The 17,314-nt window shown below is 38.9% G+C and overlaps 3 protein-coding genes across 3 annotated transcripts; 2 read left to right on the forward strand and 1 right to left on the reverse strand.

Annotated features, from left to right (window-relative positions):
• Positions 1-1,457: 1,457 nt before the first annotated feature.
• On the forward strand, positions 1,458-9,967 carry LOC111598176. The gene is made up of 3 exons (XM_023313274.2): positions 1,458-1,697; positions 8,657-8,753; positions 9,293-9,967. The coding sequence occupies exons 1-3, from the start codon at positions 1,676-1,678 to the stop codon at positions 9,339-9,341; spliced, it is 168 nt and encodes a 55-aa protein (XP_023169042.1). The 5' UTR covers positions 1,458-1,675; the 3' UTR covers positions 9,342-9,967.
• A 155-nt stretch (positions 9,968-10,122) lies between these two features.
• On the forward strand, positions 10,123-12,878 carry LOC111598174 (eukaryotic translation initiation factor 5). The gene is made up of 3 exons (XM_023313270.2): positions 10,123-10,548; positions 10,634-11,116; positions 11,311-12,878. Exons 1-3 carry the CDS (start codon positions 10,336-10,338, stop codon positions 12,034-12,036), a joined length of 1,422 nt encoding a protein of 473 aa, XP_023169038.1. The 5' UTR covers positions 10,123-10,335; the 3' UTR covers positions 12,037-12,878.
• An 808-nt stretch (positions 12,879-13,686) lies between these two features.
• LOC111598171 (EF-hand domain-containing family member C2) lies at positions 13,687-16,832 on the reverse strand. Its single transcript, XM_023313265.2, has 4 exons — positions 16,662-16,832; positions 16,047-16,594; positions 15,709-15,979; positions 13,687-15,564 (listed from the first exon to the last, which is right to left on the reverse strand). The coding sequence occupies exons 1-4, from the start codon at positions 16,710-16,712 to the stop codon at positions 14,092-14,094; spliced, it is 2,343 nt and encodes a 780-aa protein (XP_023169033.1). The 5' UTR covers positions 16,713-16,832; the 3' UTR covers positions 13,687-14,091.
• Positions 16,833-17,314: the final 482 nt, after the last annotated feature.

Consider the following 17,314-nt stretch of genomic DNA (forward strand, 5'->3'; position numbering starts at 1 on the left):
ATGTGAGTATATCGATCTCAAATGACTTAAGTCTCTTTTGAATACTATTTGTACATTTTATGACACTGGACATCAGATTAAACCTCTAAAGACATTGACAGTTGGTCTACTGTCTACTCTAGCAAAAAATAGCATGCTTTGAAAATAAAATCATAGTATATATTCATATATAATATCCGTTCATAGAGGCCTAACCAAATCACTTGTTCCCGGCTTTACACTTTACATTCCAAGCAATTAACCATCATTAACCGACACAATTTCAATGTCAATTTTGCAATATTATAAAAAAACAAAAATTGCACTAGAATAGGCACATTCGATGCTTGGCCCTATCGTTACACATCGCGAAACGCGATGTCTTCGCACCAACGTCTTTGAATTGATCTATCGATATTATGTTACTTTCTGTACATCACTAATAGTGCACAGCAGTTTGTCGTCGTATCTCCGTGGAAAATCAGTTGCAAATCGCATTATAAATTCGCATATAAAAGCCAACGTTCTATACAATTGTTGTATTGAAGATCCGTATAAGATTGCGTTATAAACAAAAAGGTAAAATTATATATGTAAAGTAGCAGACACAACCTCAAAAAAAAAGGTTAAATGGCGTGGCTGCTTTCATTGTGCCTGTGCATGTGCATGATAGTGTGTGTGTGTGTGTGCACTAAAAATTAAAATTACGTGCATTGTTGGCGTAAATATATTGGCAAACTTTTTTTTTAACTAGTGACTTGGCAGGGTAACAGAAAAAAAGATAACAGCTTAATCATTTTTTGCAAATAGTTGAAAGCCACATGAAATGTTGACATTTGCGTATATGTGATTTTGCAAAGGATACTATTAAGTAAAGATATAACCCATTGGTTTTTTTTTATTGTAGTGTACTGCGCACGTTTCGTTTCATTTCGTTGTTCGCTAAGCAACAACAAATTTGATCGAGCCACACATACACATTCACGCACACGCACTGAAACACACGGGCACGCACACTGTAAGACAACAGTGTGTTAACAGCTGGTGGGGGGAGTCGAAGGTGTCTCCCTCTGTTGGGCAACATGCGCAATTAACATTTAGCATATTGTTCGAAAATTTTTCAATATTCATGCGAAATTATTTGCGATTGTAAACAAATGTGCAACCCATACATACATAAGTATTTATATATATTTTATTTAATTTCATTACAGACTTTTTGCAGCAGCTGCACAAGCAAACAGCAACAAAAACAATTGACCAAAAAGCAATTCGCGTGGTTTAGCGCTGCCAGCGGCCATCGCAAAAAAAAACGCTAAGCAATTTTTTTTACAGTTGCGCAAAAATTCTCACGTGGCAAAAAGAAGAGCGAAAATCGACAACAAGAATCGTACTAATCAGTTACGGTTAACCAGCATATAAATACCTTCAACTATATATATATATATATACATATATATACATACGTATATATATACATACCACATATATATCATCTCAATCATAACAAAACCGAGCAAACATCTGTGTGTGAGCAAGACAAGCACATATAAAGAGAAAGAGAGAGAACACCAGATCGAAACGTTGAGTATTTGAAACGTGTGTTGAGAGGAGAGAAGATATTCTTCATACACTTCCTTATCTAATTCGTGAGATTGCATTGCGCACCCCAAGCAGGGGAAACATAATATCTTATATGACTTTTGAAAGATTAAGTGGTAAGTACCTCTCAATTCTGACCCCTACGGCATGAGATGCACATAAATATATATATATCTGTATAAACTAATTCACTAAATAGACATTCCCATTATTATTATTTTTCGACGGACGCGTAATAGAGTGAACGGTATTTAGCGCAAATGTGCGTCTAATAGAACTTCTACTGTAGCTAGAAAAGTTTTCAACCTTGAACCAAATACCTTTAAACACATCCCATTATTATTATGCAATATATATGGGCATATTCATATGTAGCTTAACTGATACACAATGAAAGCTTAATAGAGAACAAGTATACCTAGCTAATATCCGTCTTGCAGACCTTACACTGTACTCAGAAACGTTTTCAATCATAGTTCACCTAATATACAGTGAAAACTTGCTAAAGTAATACCAGTAAATGTTGGTAGAGAGGCACTAAATATACTTTATTCTATACATATATATATAGTGCCATAGAATTTATGCTTAATTCAAATACACCTTGTATATTTTTATAACAAATTTTCTATTTAATTGGCAATTTGTGCCACATTTTCCAGCAAAAAGAATGAAAGAAAAAACGTTCCAGTATTTTTTTTCGTTACGCCTACGCAATTCAAGATCATGAACAAAATGAACATCATTATCTAGCGACGTGTACTTTTTTTTCCATTTTTCCTATATATACTCACACATACACACGCACACTTGCATATGGGCATATCTGTTGTGCGTGTGCAAATGTGTTCTCTGTTAAGCTTAATGTGCGCATGCCGTAACCGATCAACTAATACATACACTTATACTTACACATGCATACCTACACACTCACATACACTTACTCATCTACTAGCCTCGTATATACATACATTTACATATATTATTTTTGTTGCTGCTCTGTTAATTAACAGCGCACTGTTAGGCGTCTGTTACGAGTGGAACTAACCGCAATTGTTATAATTTTAATAGCAACCAAAAGACAATGCGCCATCAATTCCAATCAAATGGCCCTGTTTTTGTTTCTTTCTCCCTACTGCCCCGTCTGCACCTCCTCTTCCATTTTGTTTACCAGTTCTATTTGCATTTGGAAGCGAACTCTTTTGGTTATTTAATACTTATTGAAAGGGAAATGTTTAAAATGGGGTATTCATGTTTGTAGTTAATTTATCTGAAATTTAGCTTTTGGATCTGGCGCGCTTCATGTACAAAGCAAATTTCTCTTTATAAGATATTGTGAAGTCGATCACAGCCTACTTGGCGCTCTGCACGCTTTCCTTTTTTTATAAGCTGAAGTTAACTCTTAAAAGTTGCTCTAGGATATCTCGCGCGTTGAGCAGCAAATCAAACTTGATATTTCCTTTGTTATATTTTGTTGTTTCTTTCCATTTGTCTTTTGTTTGTTTCTTGTTTGGCTATTTGCAAGCGCAACCAAACAACGGCAAAAACCACTGATAAAAAAGTGAGAAACCAGTTTATGGCATTGGTGATCGATTGAACTGCCCCGCGCGTGGAGGGCGTATTATAGGGTATGTGCGATCCGCTTGCTCTAGATCGTTATCTTCATGCAGTTATGAAAGAGCAAAGCAACCTTAACATTTGGCCAAGTACAGTGAAAACTGACTTAGCCAAATTTATTCTTCAAATAAAGTCGACCAAATGGTTTCACTTTAACATATGACATTATATTTGGATCATAAAATATATTCAGGATACCATATAGTATAGAATTGTATTCCTGTATAATCGAATGAAAATCTGTAATGAGTCTGTTATTATCATTTAAATATTGAAGGAATCAGCTATTTATAGGCTCTGCGGTTCCATCTACATCTATATCAATTTCTTTGTAAAAGACAAGTGGTTCGTGGGTGTTCGCTTGAATGAGCCTTCATTGTTTGCTCTGTTCGACATTTAAATTGTTTCTTTTATACCCTGTTCCCATAAAAAATGGAAAATCAGGGTATAATGGTTTTGTTAAAATGTATGTAACAGGCACAAGGAGACACGGCACACTCAACACAGATAGATCTAATTATAGATCGTATGCGGAAAATGTCATTCAAATCCGTTAAATAACATAGAAGTTATTAAACAAAATGATTGGCTTATTTGCAATGGCACGTGGCAAGCAACTCGAAGCATACGCCTTTTGTATATACATTGGCACAAATACATTCAAATGTGTGGATGCTTTTCTATTCGAAGAATTGCAATTACTATTGAATTGTCAGCTGCTAGTTAAGTTGAGATTTGCTTTGTTATTGTTATTGTTGGCAGAGGTGGCGTTCGTTGGCGAGAAGTTCTCGAATTCAATGCCAGACGACGTCGGGTTTGTCGTTTCTTGGTGTCTTAGTGTCGGCTTTTGTTTGTTTTTTTTTTTTTTAATACTCGATACAAGATATGGAAAATATCAGAAAACGCAGTACAAACTACTAAGGTTCAGAGTATCTCCAATTCGGGCAAGTTCGAAATTTTATTTTTTTTATTTATTTTCTGTCACTGGAATTTCTCATTTGTCCCTTGTTTACCTCCATGTTCATACCGCCCCCAACTTTCATATCCTACTCTTTTATTCCTTTGTGTGCAACAGTTGACGGTATCCAATTGCAAGTATTTTCTGTAGTATTTACATGACAACTAATTGTGCCACTTGTCTTGCATCTTCTTCTTCTTCGTCTTTGGCAATGCAATGAAAACTCTGTTGGTTAATAAACTGTGAATTGAGAGCTCGAAAGTTTTCTCTTTTCAGTCACTGCAAAAGCTGAACGCGATACCAAGAAATATATATACATATCTATATATGGAATAAATAAACTTTACATACATACAAATCTTTTTATCGCTTAAATTGCATTTGTCATGCGATTCTAAAAAAGTAGCAAAGGCAATTTCATGGTTATTTAAGTGCACAAATATAACTAGAACTTTTGATACCCTTTTGATGTTTATTGAATTTTCTTAAAATAAGCATCTTTAATTACTCTATTTCAATTGCTATTGTGCATTTTCAAGGATATACAAACAAGAATATACAAAAAGCTATCGATATATATTTTTATGGTAGGGTATTTAAAAATAGTAAACTCCCTTTCAATTGATAAGTTCAATATCCATTTAATCTTTATGTGCACTGCAAGAATCGTTCAGCTTCCACAAAAGTTGCTTTCTCTGTCTCTCATGCTCAGCTGTTCAAATGTGCAGCCCATTCACTTTTTCGCTCTCATCTTGTCTCTCACTCGCTCTCAGCTGCTTACGTTGCAGCCAGTGGCAGAGCCAGTTATGCGCTCTCTCTTGCACAACAAACGGTTGACAAGTGTATTGCATGTGCTTGCGCTCACTCCCTCTGTCTCTCCCTCTCGCTCTCTTCTGCCATTGCGTGACCTGCAGTTGTAGTTTAACTGTTGTGCTTCCTTTTGCTATTGCTGCTCTTGTTGTTTTTGTTAGTGCTTAAAATCTTGGCTGCTTGCTCATTGACGTTTTGCTGCCTACTTTGCGGCTGACCCGATCGAAAAAGAAGCGCAATTGTGCTTGTAATACGGCGTTTAATGGGCGTCTAACGTATGCCAAAATTGAACTGGGAGTTGCATTCTATGAGTGGAGTAAGAGGCGCATGGGGGGTGGTTGGCTGTCTTTGTTAAACATATGTTTTGTTGTTGCTACTGCTACTGCTACTGCTTCTGCTGCAAAGGGCCATGGCACATGCGCATTTTGGGGCTGCTCTGTTCTGTTCCGTGTGTTCCATCCCCGACGCACACACACACACACACACACACCGACGCACGCTGGCAGGACTTGGCCTCTCAGCATCGCCGTCAGCAGTCAGTCAAGTTAGTTTATTCGTCAGCGCTAAGACCATCGCAAGTTTTTTCCGACATTTTCCTTTTCCCCTCGTTCAAATAGTTCGCGTTACGTGAAAAAATTTTCCACGCAGTGCGTGCAACAACAAAAGAAAAGTTGTATTAAAGCAGTTGTAAGCAGTTTATATATATATATAAGTTATATATGTGCATCAGATATATGTATATATATATATATATATATAGACGCCCCAAAAAAAAAAAGAAAGAAAGAAAGAAATCGCAGAGACACAATTTTCGTGCCAATTGGCATTGTAATTATTGGATTTTTCCTCTATATATATATATTTATATATATATATATATTATATATATATAGGTGTATGTGTTCGTGAGTGTGCAGTGAAGTTCTTGTTGCTGCTGTTTTTTATAATAAAAAAATAAACTAAACTGAACTACATACATACATAACTCTCTCTCATGTATGCAAAATGCAACGTGTCTGGCAATTTCTATAGAAAATTTCTATTATTTTGTCTGTGTTTTTTTTACATTGAGTTTTCCGATACATTTCAATCAATTCAACTGTATTTATTATATATATTGATTGAAATATATCGAAAAATTCAATATATATATAAATGTCTATATATACATATAGTTTTTCAAATGTCACACACTAAATTGGTCAAAGAAAACAGCAGTAGAGCAGACAAAATAAAAAAACAAGAAACACATAGATTAAGAAGTAGAAACCCATCGATGAAATACATAGCGATTAACGAATCTATCGATATAGAAGCGGCAGTAGCAGCAGCACTTCTGCATCGAAGAATAAGAACAAGAACAAGAACAAGGACAAGAGCAAAAAATAACGTAATCGATCCTTTTTGGTCGCAGGCTCGAGCTGAGAAATTGTGCACACATTAACAGGATTTTTTCATACACACACACACACATATATATACGTAAATATTTCTTTTGTCGTTCTTTTGTTAATTTCGTTGGTTTCGTGTCTAATTATCGGGCAATCGATCGAAAATCGCAATTTGACAACGATAACAATAACGAAAACAAAACTGAATTCGAATCTCGCATTAAACAGAAAAACGTTAACGTTAAAAACAGCCAACAACGGTAAGCGTAACAGTGACTGTCACATACACAGCCAACGAACTGTTAACACAAAGAATAAGAAGAAGAAGCAGCAGCAGATCCTGTTAGCCAACGCTGTGCTGCCAATAATAATAACAACAAACACAACAACAACAACAACAACTGCCAACTGGTTAAACGTCATCAACCTGACGCCGCCGAAGCAAACGAAACTGTCGCTGACGCTGTTGACGTCGTCGTCGTCGCCGTCGTCGTCGTGGTCATCATCGTCGTCGCCGTCGTCGTCGCTGTTGCCGCTGCCATTACCATTGCCATTGGCATTGCAATTCCTTGCGGCACTCGTTCAGCTACTGCTCGTGACAACCAATCATAAAAGCGAGCTGCATCATATGCTGTGCGATTTAACCATCCAGCGACATACTGTGGCCATTACCTATGACCTCAGCGGTGAGTTGTTAGTTATTTCAACACACACACGCAGGCACATGCAACAATACACCACACCCCACCACGCTACACCACACGCTTATGTGGTGTATTTTGCTTTCGTTTTCAACATTCTTCGTTAAGTTCGCGTTTAGCTACGAAGTAGTTTGGCAGCTCATCAACTCCTCATTTAAGTTAATTAGCGAAAATTCCTATAGATTAAAAGTACAGTTATATTCAATAACTTTTCTTAACTGCGAACAATTTTCAGAAAAGATTGAATAAATGAAATTAACATTTATTGTTAGTTCTTTGAGCTTGTGCTTAAGCTGATTTAATAGCGGGCATCTCTTTTAACTTACTGTTAAGTTTGCTGTCGATAACTGCTAAAGATTAATATTAACATTCTGTCCACTCGACTCGTTACTATTGGGAGTGATCTAGCTGTAATGTCCTTAAGGAGTTCGCTTAAAGATTCTGTTGTATTTCGCCGTTATGCGAGTTCGGTAGAGAATTTTCCAATAAGAAAAACCCACTTTCTCATAGAATCATTTGGTATAAACGGTCTTCAATGGGTAATTTATATTGTATACATATCAAGTTGAGTTAAAAAGGAAAGGTAACTTGTGCTTTGATATCGATAATCCTTTGTCATCGTTTTGAGTTTGCTGTCAGTTCGAGGCTTTGTCGACAGCAGCTGCTAGTGAAACATTTGACACAAGGCATTCAATTTTGAAATTATTTGATATATAACCTGCGAAATTCTCAGTGTAAATCTCAAATTTGCAGTGACTGGCACAAACTCCTCACCTCTGTCTCTCCTGCCCGTTGATGAATAAGAAATGCAAATGCAAATGCAACTCAAATTGGACGTGAAATCAAGATAACAATCCGCCGAATATATATATATTATATATATATATATATATATATATGTATAGCTATATATATATATATATATATTCTTATATATATATATATTAACACCCATACACATACCACTCGCCCACAACACCACACACACACACACAGCGATATCATTTGGCGTGCATTGCGAAGCGAAGTGACGTTGATAAAGAATTTTTGATGTGGTCTAACTTTTGGTTAAGCTTTGGTTCGAAATTACTCCGTGTAAAAAGAAGAAGAGAGAGCCAATGCTAGCAGCTGATATTCTATGCTCTCGATGAGGCGGCATTAAAGAAGCTGGCGTAAGAGCGAGCAATCCCAATCAATCGTTCTAGGCCCATCCAACCGCTCCAAGCCAATACCATACATATATATTTGTGTATATAAATATATATATATATATAAAACTTTCCACACAATAGTCATAGCATACACACATACACATCAAGTTGAAGACCTAGCTCGAAGATTCAATTCCTCTGAAAAAAAAAAAAAAACGTATAACGTATATCCTGTTTGAAGTGTCCTTAGTGTGTGTCGAAAGTGGGTTACCAATGTTCACTTGCTATGCAACGTATCGAAAGCTGGCCTTATTGTAAACCTATGTGGGTAAGCCATAAACTAGAGCTCAAATACCATACAGATATACAGATATATATGGATATAGATATAGATGCATCGGGTTTATCGTAAAATTACCTGGTTTAACTTAATATTTCCTCTTGCAGAAACACCAGCAAAAAAAGGCGCACCTCCAATTCCACAAAAACGGAGTAAAAGCTTCGAACTGTGCATGAATTCAAAGAGGCGAACTATAAGTCATCGGTAAGTGTTCTACTATATATACATGTATACCCTAGAATTATGCGACAAAATCTAGGTTCAGTGTTACTCTGTGAAATAGGTCGACGAAGCGCAGCTGTTGCTCTTATCGATTGTTAGCCTTTGGCATTTGAAGTGCTATTAGTCCTCAAATTAGCATAAATTATCATTTTAAATATTCTCAATAGATTGAAATGTTCTGAGTCTATGGTTAATATTATCCAGAGCTCTGTATACAAAGAGTACAACAATATTTAATAAATTACCTTGAATGCAAATTGATCTTAAGCAACTGTTAAGTTACCTGCTTCACTATATTTCCCTATATTCATTTAGTATATTTTACAAAATTGTTAACAGTTCTGCTTAGCATTGCGGTACGCATATTACTATTCAGAAGTAACAGCTGTTACATACATAACACACGAATGTTAACTAACAGCTGTTAGCAAATCTATAAATCTTTGAGCACGCTCTGTGGACCGAAATGTATCGATTTATTATATTACTACTATTATTTGTATTTTTTCGCCCAAATGTAGGACTTCAAGTAACAGACATCGGAAGTTACAGCCGTTCAGGTACACGTGAGCCAACCATTGTACCGTTCCAATAGTTTTTTACTAAACATACAACAAACAAAACAAAACGTTAAAAAAAAATTACACAAAAATAAAAAAAAAATTAAAAACATAAAAAACAAAAAAAAAACACCAATAGCTAAGACTATGCCAGATATATAGAGAGCATAAATATACTACTACAGTAAAGCCCGCACTACAAACCGAATAGAAGGGGAAAAGGAGACGGCAGTAGGAACCACAAATACCAAAAAGAAAAAAAAAGAAAAAAAGGAAAGAAAACGAAAGAAGATAAAGGCGGTAAATAACACCAATAATATACAACTAACTAGATGAAAAAAACAAAGGTTCCATAACTCCCGAATAGATTCCACAACTCAGCGTAGATAAAAAAAAACTTGGGAAGCCTGAAGCCCACATTTCATTTATTTCTCCCATTTTTTTGGATGCACGTGGACGACGACGTTTGCCACTAACTAGACTCTCCAAAATCAAAAGAAACTGCCAGAGAGCTAGCGCGCAAGCGAGCTAGCGTGAGTAAGAAACAGAGAGAGTATCTAGAGATCAACGCGATCGGAGCACAGGTTGAGCCAAAAACAAATTTAATGAACGGGAACGAGGCGCAACGAAGCAATTGCAAAATAGCCAAAATAGCTGAAGTCAACAAGTTGGCTCTGCCAGCCGCACAAACCACCATAGACAATTGGAATTAGCCGATCCGATACGATCCCGATCAGATCTGATCCCCGTACCCCCCTTAAGACGCCGCCAGCAACACACTCACGTGTACACCCACACATATACACTCACACACACTCACACTCACACTCACACACACATACACGAACACACTAACACACACAATAACACGAACACAGACAGACAGTCAGCAATCGGCATCTGGATCTAGTTAATAGTAGATCAGCAGCAACAATAATTGAATCAGTCAACAATCATTCAATCAATCATTCACTTCAAACCAAACGGTACTTCGAAGCTTCAACATGGCGACCGTCAACGTAAATCGCAGCGTTACGGATATCTTCTATCGCTACAAAATGCCACGCCTGCAGGCCAAAGTCGAAGGCAAAGGCAACGGCATCAAAACGGTCCTCGTCAACATGGCCGAGGTGGCTAGAGCGATCGGAAGACCAGCTACCTATCCAACCAAGTACTTTGGCTGTGAGCTGGGCGCCCAAACGCAGTTCGATCATAAGGTATGCATATATAATCGCATAGGATCGTCGATCCTTCTGTGTTTGCATACATATCTCTAATTCATTTGTCTGCTCCATTTTATAGAACGAACGTTTCATTGTAAATGGATCCCATGATGTGAACAAGTTGCAGGATCTGCTGGATGGGTTCATACGTAAATTCGTGCTCTGTCCCGAGTGCGATAATCCGGAGACGAATTTAACTGTCTCGGCCAAAAATCAGACCATCTCGCAGTCGTGTAAGGCTTGTGGTTTCCATGGCCTACTGAAGGTCAACCACAAGGTCAATACGTATATTGTGAAGAATCCGCCATCGCTGAATCCTGCTGCCCAGGGTTCATCTCTAACGGAAGGCAAACGCTCCAAGCGTGTGCAGAAGCAAAAGAATGAAAACTCTGATGGATCGATGTCCAATAATTCAATGGCAAATAATTCTGGCGGCGAATCGGATGGCGGCAATGGCACCAACCATGCCAGCCAAACGGAAGCAGAGATTAGCGCCGCCATACCTGAGAAGAGCAATGCCGAGGATGACGACGATGGTGGCTGGAGCGTTGATGTTTCCAAGGTGAGCTAAAATTTTAACGACATGAAAACGAAAGAAAAAAGAAATGAGTCTGAAAGTCTGCTGTTAAAGCATACAGCATGAAAATAATAGCAACTGTTAAGATAACATATGCTAATGTAGTAACAGTTAGCATAGCCTTTCTTTGCGATTCACAACTCAAGTTATTGACTCACTGAATTGCTTATCCTTTATAGGAGGCGATACGCGCTCGTTTGCAGGATCTGACCGATGGAGCCAAGGGTATGACCATTTCGGATGACTACGACAAGACAGAGAAGGAGCGCATCGATATCTTCTACGAGTTGGTGAAGAACAAGCGAGATATGAAACAGCTTGATGATGTGCCCACGCATAAGGAGTTGCTGATTGAGGCCGAGCGCTTGGATATTGTGAACAAGGCACCGCTAGTGCTGGCCGAGCTGCTCTTCACCGAGAACATCATTCTCGATGTTCGCAAAAATCGCATTCTCCTGCTGCGGTTCACCCACAACAATCCGAAGGGCCAGCGTTATCTGATCGGTGGCATCGAGCAGACTGTTGAACTGCATGCGAACACGTTGATGAGCAAGGTGGCCGGAATCTTTAAGATATTCTACGATTTGGACATACTCGACGAGAAGGTGATACTGGAATGGGCCCAGAAGGTCAGCAAGCGTCATGTTTCAAAGAAGATTGCTACGGAGATACACGAGAAAGTTGAACCGTTTGTCCAATGGCTGAAGGATGCCGAGGAAGAGGACTCCTCGTCGGATGATGATGGTAACGCTTGCGGCGATTCGGATGTCGAAATCGAATATGATGATCGTGCACGTGTGGAGCCCTTGAAGGTGGCAGCTGTTACTGCCGCCGTTGCCGCTGTTAATAAGAAAAACGCCATGGAGGACGAGGATGGCGACGAGATAGACATTGATGAGATCTAAGCACGAGCGCACCAGCATCCGTTTGTGAACAAGGGGTAGCCAAATTTGTAATAGCGCATCGTTAAGAAGGAATGAAAACAAATAAAAAAAAGAGGAAATAAAAGGACTAGGACAAAAACACAAGCAAGCACAGTGACGAGTGGCGGAAGGCGAGTGGCGAGTAACGAGTTGCAAGCGGCGGGCGACAGATTGCGCAGCAACGAGTAGCAAACTAAAGACTGTTGTGCCAAAACTGTATCTGCGAATGACGAGTTAGGTGTAGATGCGAGTAATTAGTTAATTAGTTAGCGAATAATTAGTTAACTAGTTAGCATTGACTCTTAGCCTAGCGGCGGCGATAACAACAAGAAAAACACTGCATTCGTTCAGCCTAGTTTAGGGAGCCCCTCGTTGCACTATTTTGATATTGAGTCGCCCAATCTTACGATTTCACTACATTTCGATTGTAATCACATTTGCATTATCCTATATACCCATTTGTAACAATAAACACCAAATTTAAATTTAAATTTAAATGAAATTGCACATACACTACACTCTATATGCTAGATATGAAATATGCGATATGCTATATATATATATATATTTATATATATATACAAATGAACGGCGCTGATCAACATGTCCCTGTCCGAAACCCCAGGCAAAACAAACTGCAACAGCCAACAACAGCAACAATATAAATAACTAACTTTTCTTCGGCTTTCAATTTGTAGTGTTTTTTTTTTTTATTTCAATTATACATATATATATATATTATACTGATATCCTTCAGTTTAGTCCATCTCACGGTATAAATTTTTAATTCGTTTTTCGGTATACCAAATTCTATATTTTTTCCCCCTCTCTCTATATATATATCTGTTTTAAATGTTTAATTAATTTTAAGTACAGTACTTAAGCAAATCGCAATTAAAAACAAAAAAGTAAAAAAAAACACTATACACGCGACCAATTTTTTTTATTTTTATTTTTAAAAATTTTTGTAACTCAAATTTGGCTTTCAATAAAAATATATATAAACGAAATAAATACAAAAAAAAACATCAATTTTTAAGGCAAAACAAGAAATTTAGCTCGCAAATTTTTTCAGAAATTTATTAAGCAACAAAATGTTAAAAGAAAAAAATACGCCTAGTGAAAAAGTAAAATTTTACTTGCATTTTTTGACTAAATCACTTGATGCTAAGCAAAAATGGAATGGATAACTCCCCCTTGATATGCGATATTTTTTTTTAAAATAAGCTATTATTTAACTAAAAAAAGCAAAAAAATAACTAGTTTTTTTTGCGAAAAAAACCCAATATGCTATTTTGAAGAAACCTAATAAATAGAGACTTATGAAAATGTACAAAACTCTTGAAAGACTTTTCTTTTTGGTTAAAAAATCTGGAAATATAGATTGTATATGCCTAAATATAGTTGCAGCTATCACTGTAGACTTCTATCACAAGGTAATTCCTAGCCGGGTTCTTGATCATCAGCACTAAGAACTTCCGATATGGACAACGCCAGTTTCTTAACTGCAGATTTTTATGTTCAACTTCTTTACTGCTTCTCTCTTTCCATCAAGGAGTGTAATTAGTATAAGAGCACTGCAACATAAATTACAATCTATAGGATTTTATTAATTTTTTACACATATTTTGTTTTAGTATGTAAAATGTATGTTTGTATATGTGCGCGAGATGTTTTGATGCACGTATTGTTTGTATGCTTTACGACAATTGAGCTAATGAGTTGTCCGCTAAATCGATTGCATATTATACAAGAAATTTCGATGTATCCTATTTAAGGAACAGAGCTGTAAACAAAAAACTGTTTAACAAATTAAAATTGCATGACGATAACATCATTCACTTCCGTTCCGTTCACTGATCCGAGCATCAGTGATTTGGTATTGAAGATCAACGACCTGTGTAGATGTAACAACAATCTGTCGATGATCAGGTGTTGGGCGAACACTGATGATCGAGAGGATCTGTGTTGGTGTTTTGGCCGTCTGTCGATGATCCGGGTGGGACCGGGTATTGGAAATTGATAATGCGGCTATCCTCAACAGTCAGCTGTTGCCGAGGGCGGCATGATGCGCGCATCACCTATCATTTTGGTCGGCTGGGCGTTGCTATCGGGCAGATTGAGAGGCAGGTTGAGGGCTTTGAGTAGGCACCCAAAGTCCACGACACGTCCTTTGTATTGGAAGGGCAGCTTGGGGCACAGCTCGAAGGCATAGTTGATAGGTGGCATATCGCAGCCTTTGGTGCACGACACATCGATGAAGTTCATCAGATCGCAAACCTCAATGTCATCGCAATCATTTCGATTCAGCACCGACAAAATTGTATCGATTAGCTCCAGTGTGAACGGCATGCGGAAACCACGCAACGTCGAACGCACCTGGCTTTCTGGCAGGAATGGCTTATTGGTTGGATTGATATGATGGAAGTGCTCCATCAGTTCATCCCGACCATTCCAAAGCGCCCGTTTGATCTCCAAATGGGCCGAGGCACGCACCTTCTCCCGTTCGCAGGCATTCGGCGCCGCCTGTTCGCCGGAAAAGTGGCGACACAGTGAGATGATCTCATGATCGCTGATCTGATTGCCCATCAACGCAACCAAAGCACCCTTGAGGCTCTCAAAGGAAATGAAAACTGAACGCTTCTCCATTTTCTTTTCCAGATCCTGATAGTCGGGCACACAGCTGGAAACAAACTGTGACATACGCGGCTCCAGAGACTTGCGCACCTTCTCCAAGATCAGCTCTATATTGCTATGAGTAAACTGATCCGGATGATGCTCCATATACATCAATGTGAACTCATCTGCCGACACCAAATGGAATAGGAAATCCTTAATGGACATTGTGCCACCTATGTAGAAGTTGCACGGCCTATAGTACTGGGGCTGCTTGCACGAAAACTTTTCCTGGCCGGGCATCAAAACTCGGGTGCGCTTCATAAATACACCGCCAAGGAAGCCCGAATTGCGTACTGCTACCTCCTGCACCTGCATCGTATCATCGCTCATATAGTAGCTGATCACAAAGATCCGTTCACAATTCTCTCGTATGGTCGAAAGCATCTTTGCACCGAAACGGAGGACATAACGATCGAATTTGATGAACTTCCTAAAATCTGTTTTCGGCCTCTTGATCACGATCGACATGCAATTGCCTGCCGAGTCCTCGTAAGTGCCCCAGCCATTGAACGGCGGCAACATGCGTCCAGACTTGTCATACGGCTTGCAGACATCCGATCGAGTTGGCATGGACAATGGTGTGAACTGCTCGATGCCATAGTGGTCGCGATAGTACTGCCGGGTGAACGGATCCATGTCCGTGATAACTACGGCTCGGCCATAAACGTTGACTACACTGCCGATCTGCAGATCGCGTTGAGTGTAGTAGAGAATCTCCTTGTTACCAATATTGAGCGGATCGACACAGTAACGAACGTTCCGATTGGATCCAAGCACATTCAACAGGGTTACCGGCGTCTGTTGACCTGGCAGCATCATTCCATCAAATTCCTGCAAAAGAATCAGATCAATAGTAGTAATTGAGTACCTTTGAGCAGGAATCACTCATCAGTAACTGGTTTCATAGATTAGTAATCAATGATACGTGGCAAGGATCTCGTAATCGTCGATCAGTAATCAAATGATCTTACTTACGCGCTGCAATTTTCCGCGCTTGAGAAACACGCTCGGACCGTCGCGTCCCGAGTTTCGTATGTGAGCTTCCTTCACCTCGATGGTATCATCGGCCAGGTAGTAGCAGACCTCCAGCTTGCGCACATCACCCATATCAGTGCGATCGTCCCAATAGGCTTGAAATTTAAGTACCTGACGATCATACTTGAGGAACTGGGCAAACGGATGCCGTTTTTCAGCCGGATTGCTGGCTCGTGCCACGACACGGTTGCGAACAGCCTCGGCAGGATCACTAGAATATTTAAAATATACATAGATGGATATATATAGAAGATATAAGATTGGTTATCTGAGCTCACACTGCAGCCATCACCGGATCGGGCACCACAATGCCGCGCTTATTGAGAAAAGTTCGTGTGAAAGTATCGCAGTCGACGATGTGATAGAATCGATCGAAGATCTGCACCGTTGTATCCACATTGAGATCAGTAATCGATAGAAACTCGTTATCACATGGCGGTGGCTTCGGCACCCGCTGTCGGTGCAGAACACAGCCCTGCACAATGCCCGAATTCTGGACCTTTGGCTCGTGAATTTCCAAAGTGCCATCTTCCAGATAGTAATAGACCTTCACATGCCTGACCATATAGGGGGCATGAAAATTCTCCTGCAGTGTCTGTTTGAAATAGGCTTTAAAACTAAGAACCTTCTTGTCATACGCCAACCATGGAGGTAGCCGCGGGCCCGATCGTGGGGGATATAGTGCTTGAGCATTCGCTGGCGGGCAGCTGATGTCGACCACAATACCGGCGGGATCCACGGGAATCGAGTTTTGCCGATCGTTGAGCATCGGTATACCACGAAAGTTGAGCAACGTTTGTGATTTGGGATAATAAACTTTACTAACCTAATCAAACAAGGTGCACAAAAGCCTGTAAATATCAATGTAAATATAATCTTTATTGGTTACTCACTTCACGAAAGAGCGTCCCTGGCAAGAGGGGCATGCCTGGTATGCGCAACATTTTGATTAATTTTTACTATGTATGGACCTTGTCAATAGACTTTTTCACTTGTGTATATATAAAATATATTTACGAATCAACGTATTTGTTTCGTGCGACTGATTGTGTAACACGCCCAATACTGAGCCTGTTCTCGCACACATTCGAATATCTAACGACTTACACGCCTACTTTAACAAAAACCACATAATTTGAATTTTATTTTAAATTTTAAGCAGTTGCAAACGATTACAATCGTGCGATATATTGTGTGTACTGCTGGCCTACTTTATATCGATAGCAGCTACTTAATGCCAGTCGTGCGATATATTTTTTCGACTAGACATCATATCGATACCACCTGCTTAACAGCTGATGCCCAAATGTAAACGCAGGGAGCGCATGCTCTTGACAATTCTCTGTCTCTCTTTTTCTCTCTCTACCACTCTCACCCATGTTTCTATGGCCAGCAGATTTTTTGTTATTGTTGTTGTCTCTATAGTTCCTGAATGAAACTGCATAGACTTATCAGCTAAAGCATAATGTCTGTGCAAAATTTCAAAATATGTAGCATCATTATTATGATTTATTAGAAGGGAAATGTACAATCACCTTATCATTAT

This window comes from Drosophila hydei, unplaced genomic scaffold (genome assembly GCF_003285905.1).
Source record: "Drosophila hydei strain 15085-1641.00,03,60 unplaced genomic scaffold, DhydRS2 tig00000090-arrow-arrow-pilon, whole genome shotgun sequence".
In the NCBI taxonomy this organism is placed as follows: domain Eukaryota; kingdom Metazoa; phylum Arthropoda; class Insecta; order Diptera; family Drosophilidae; genus Drosophila; species Drosophila hydei.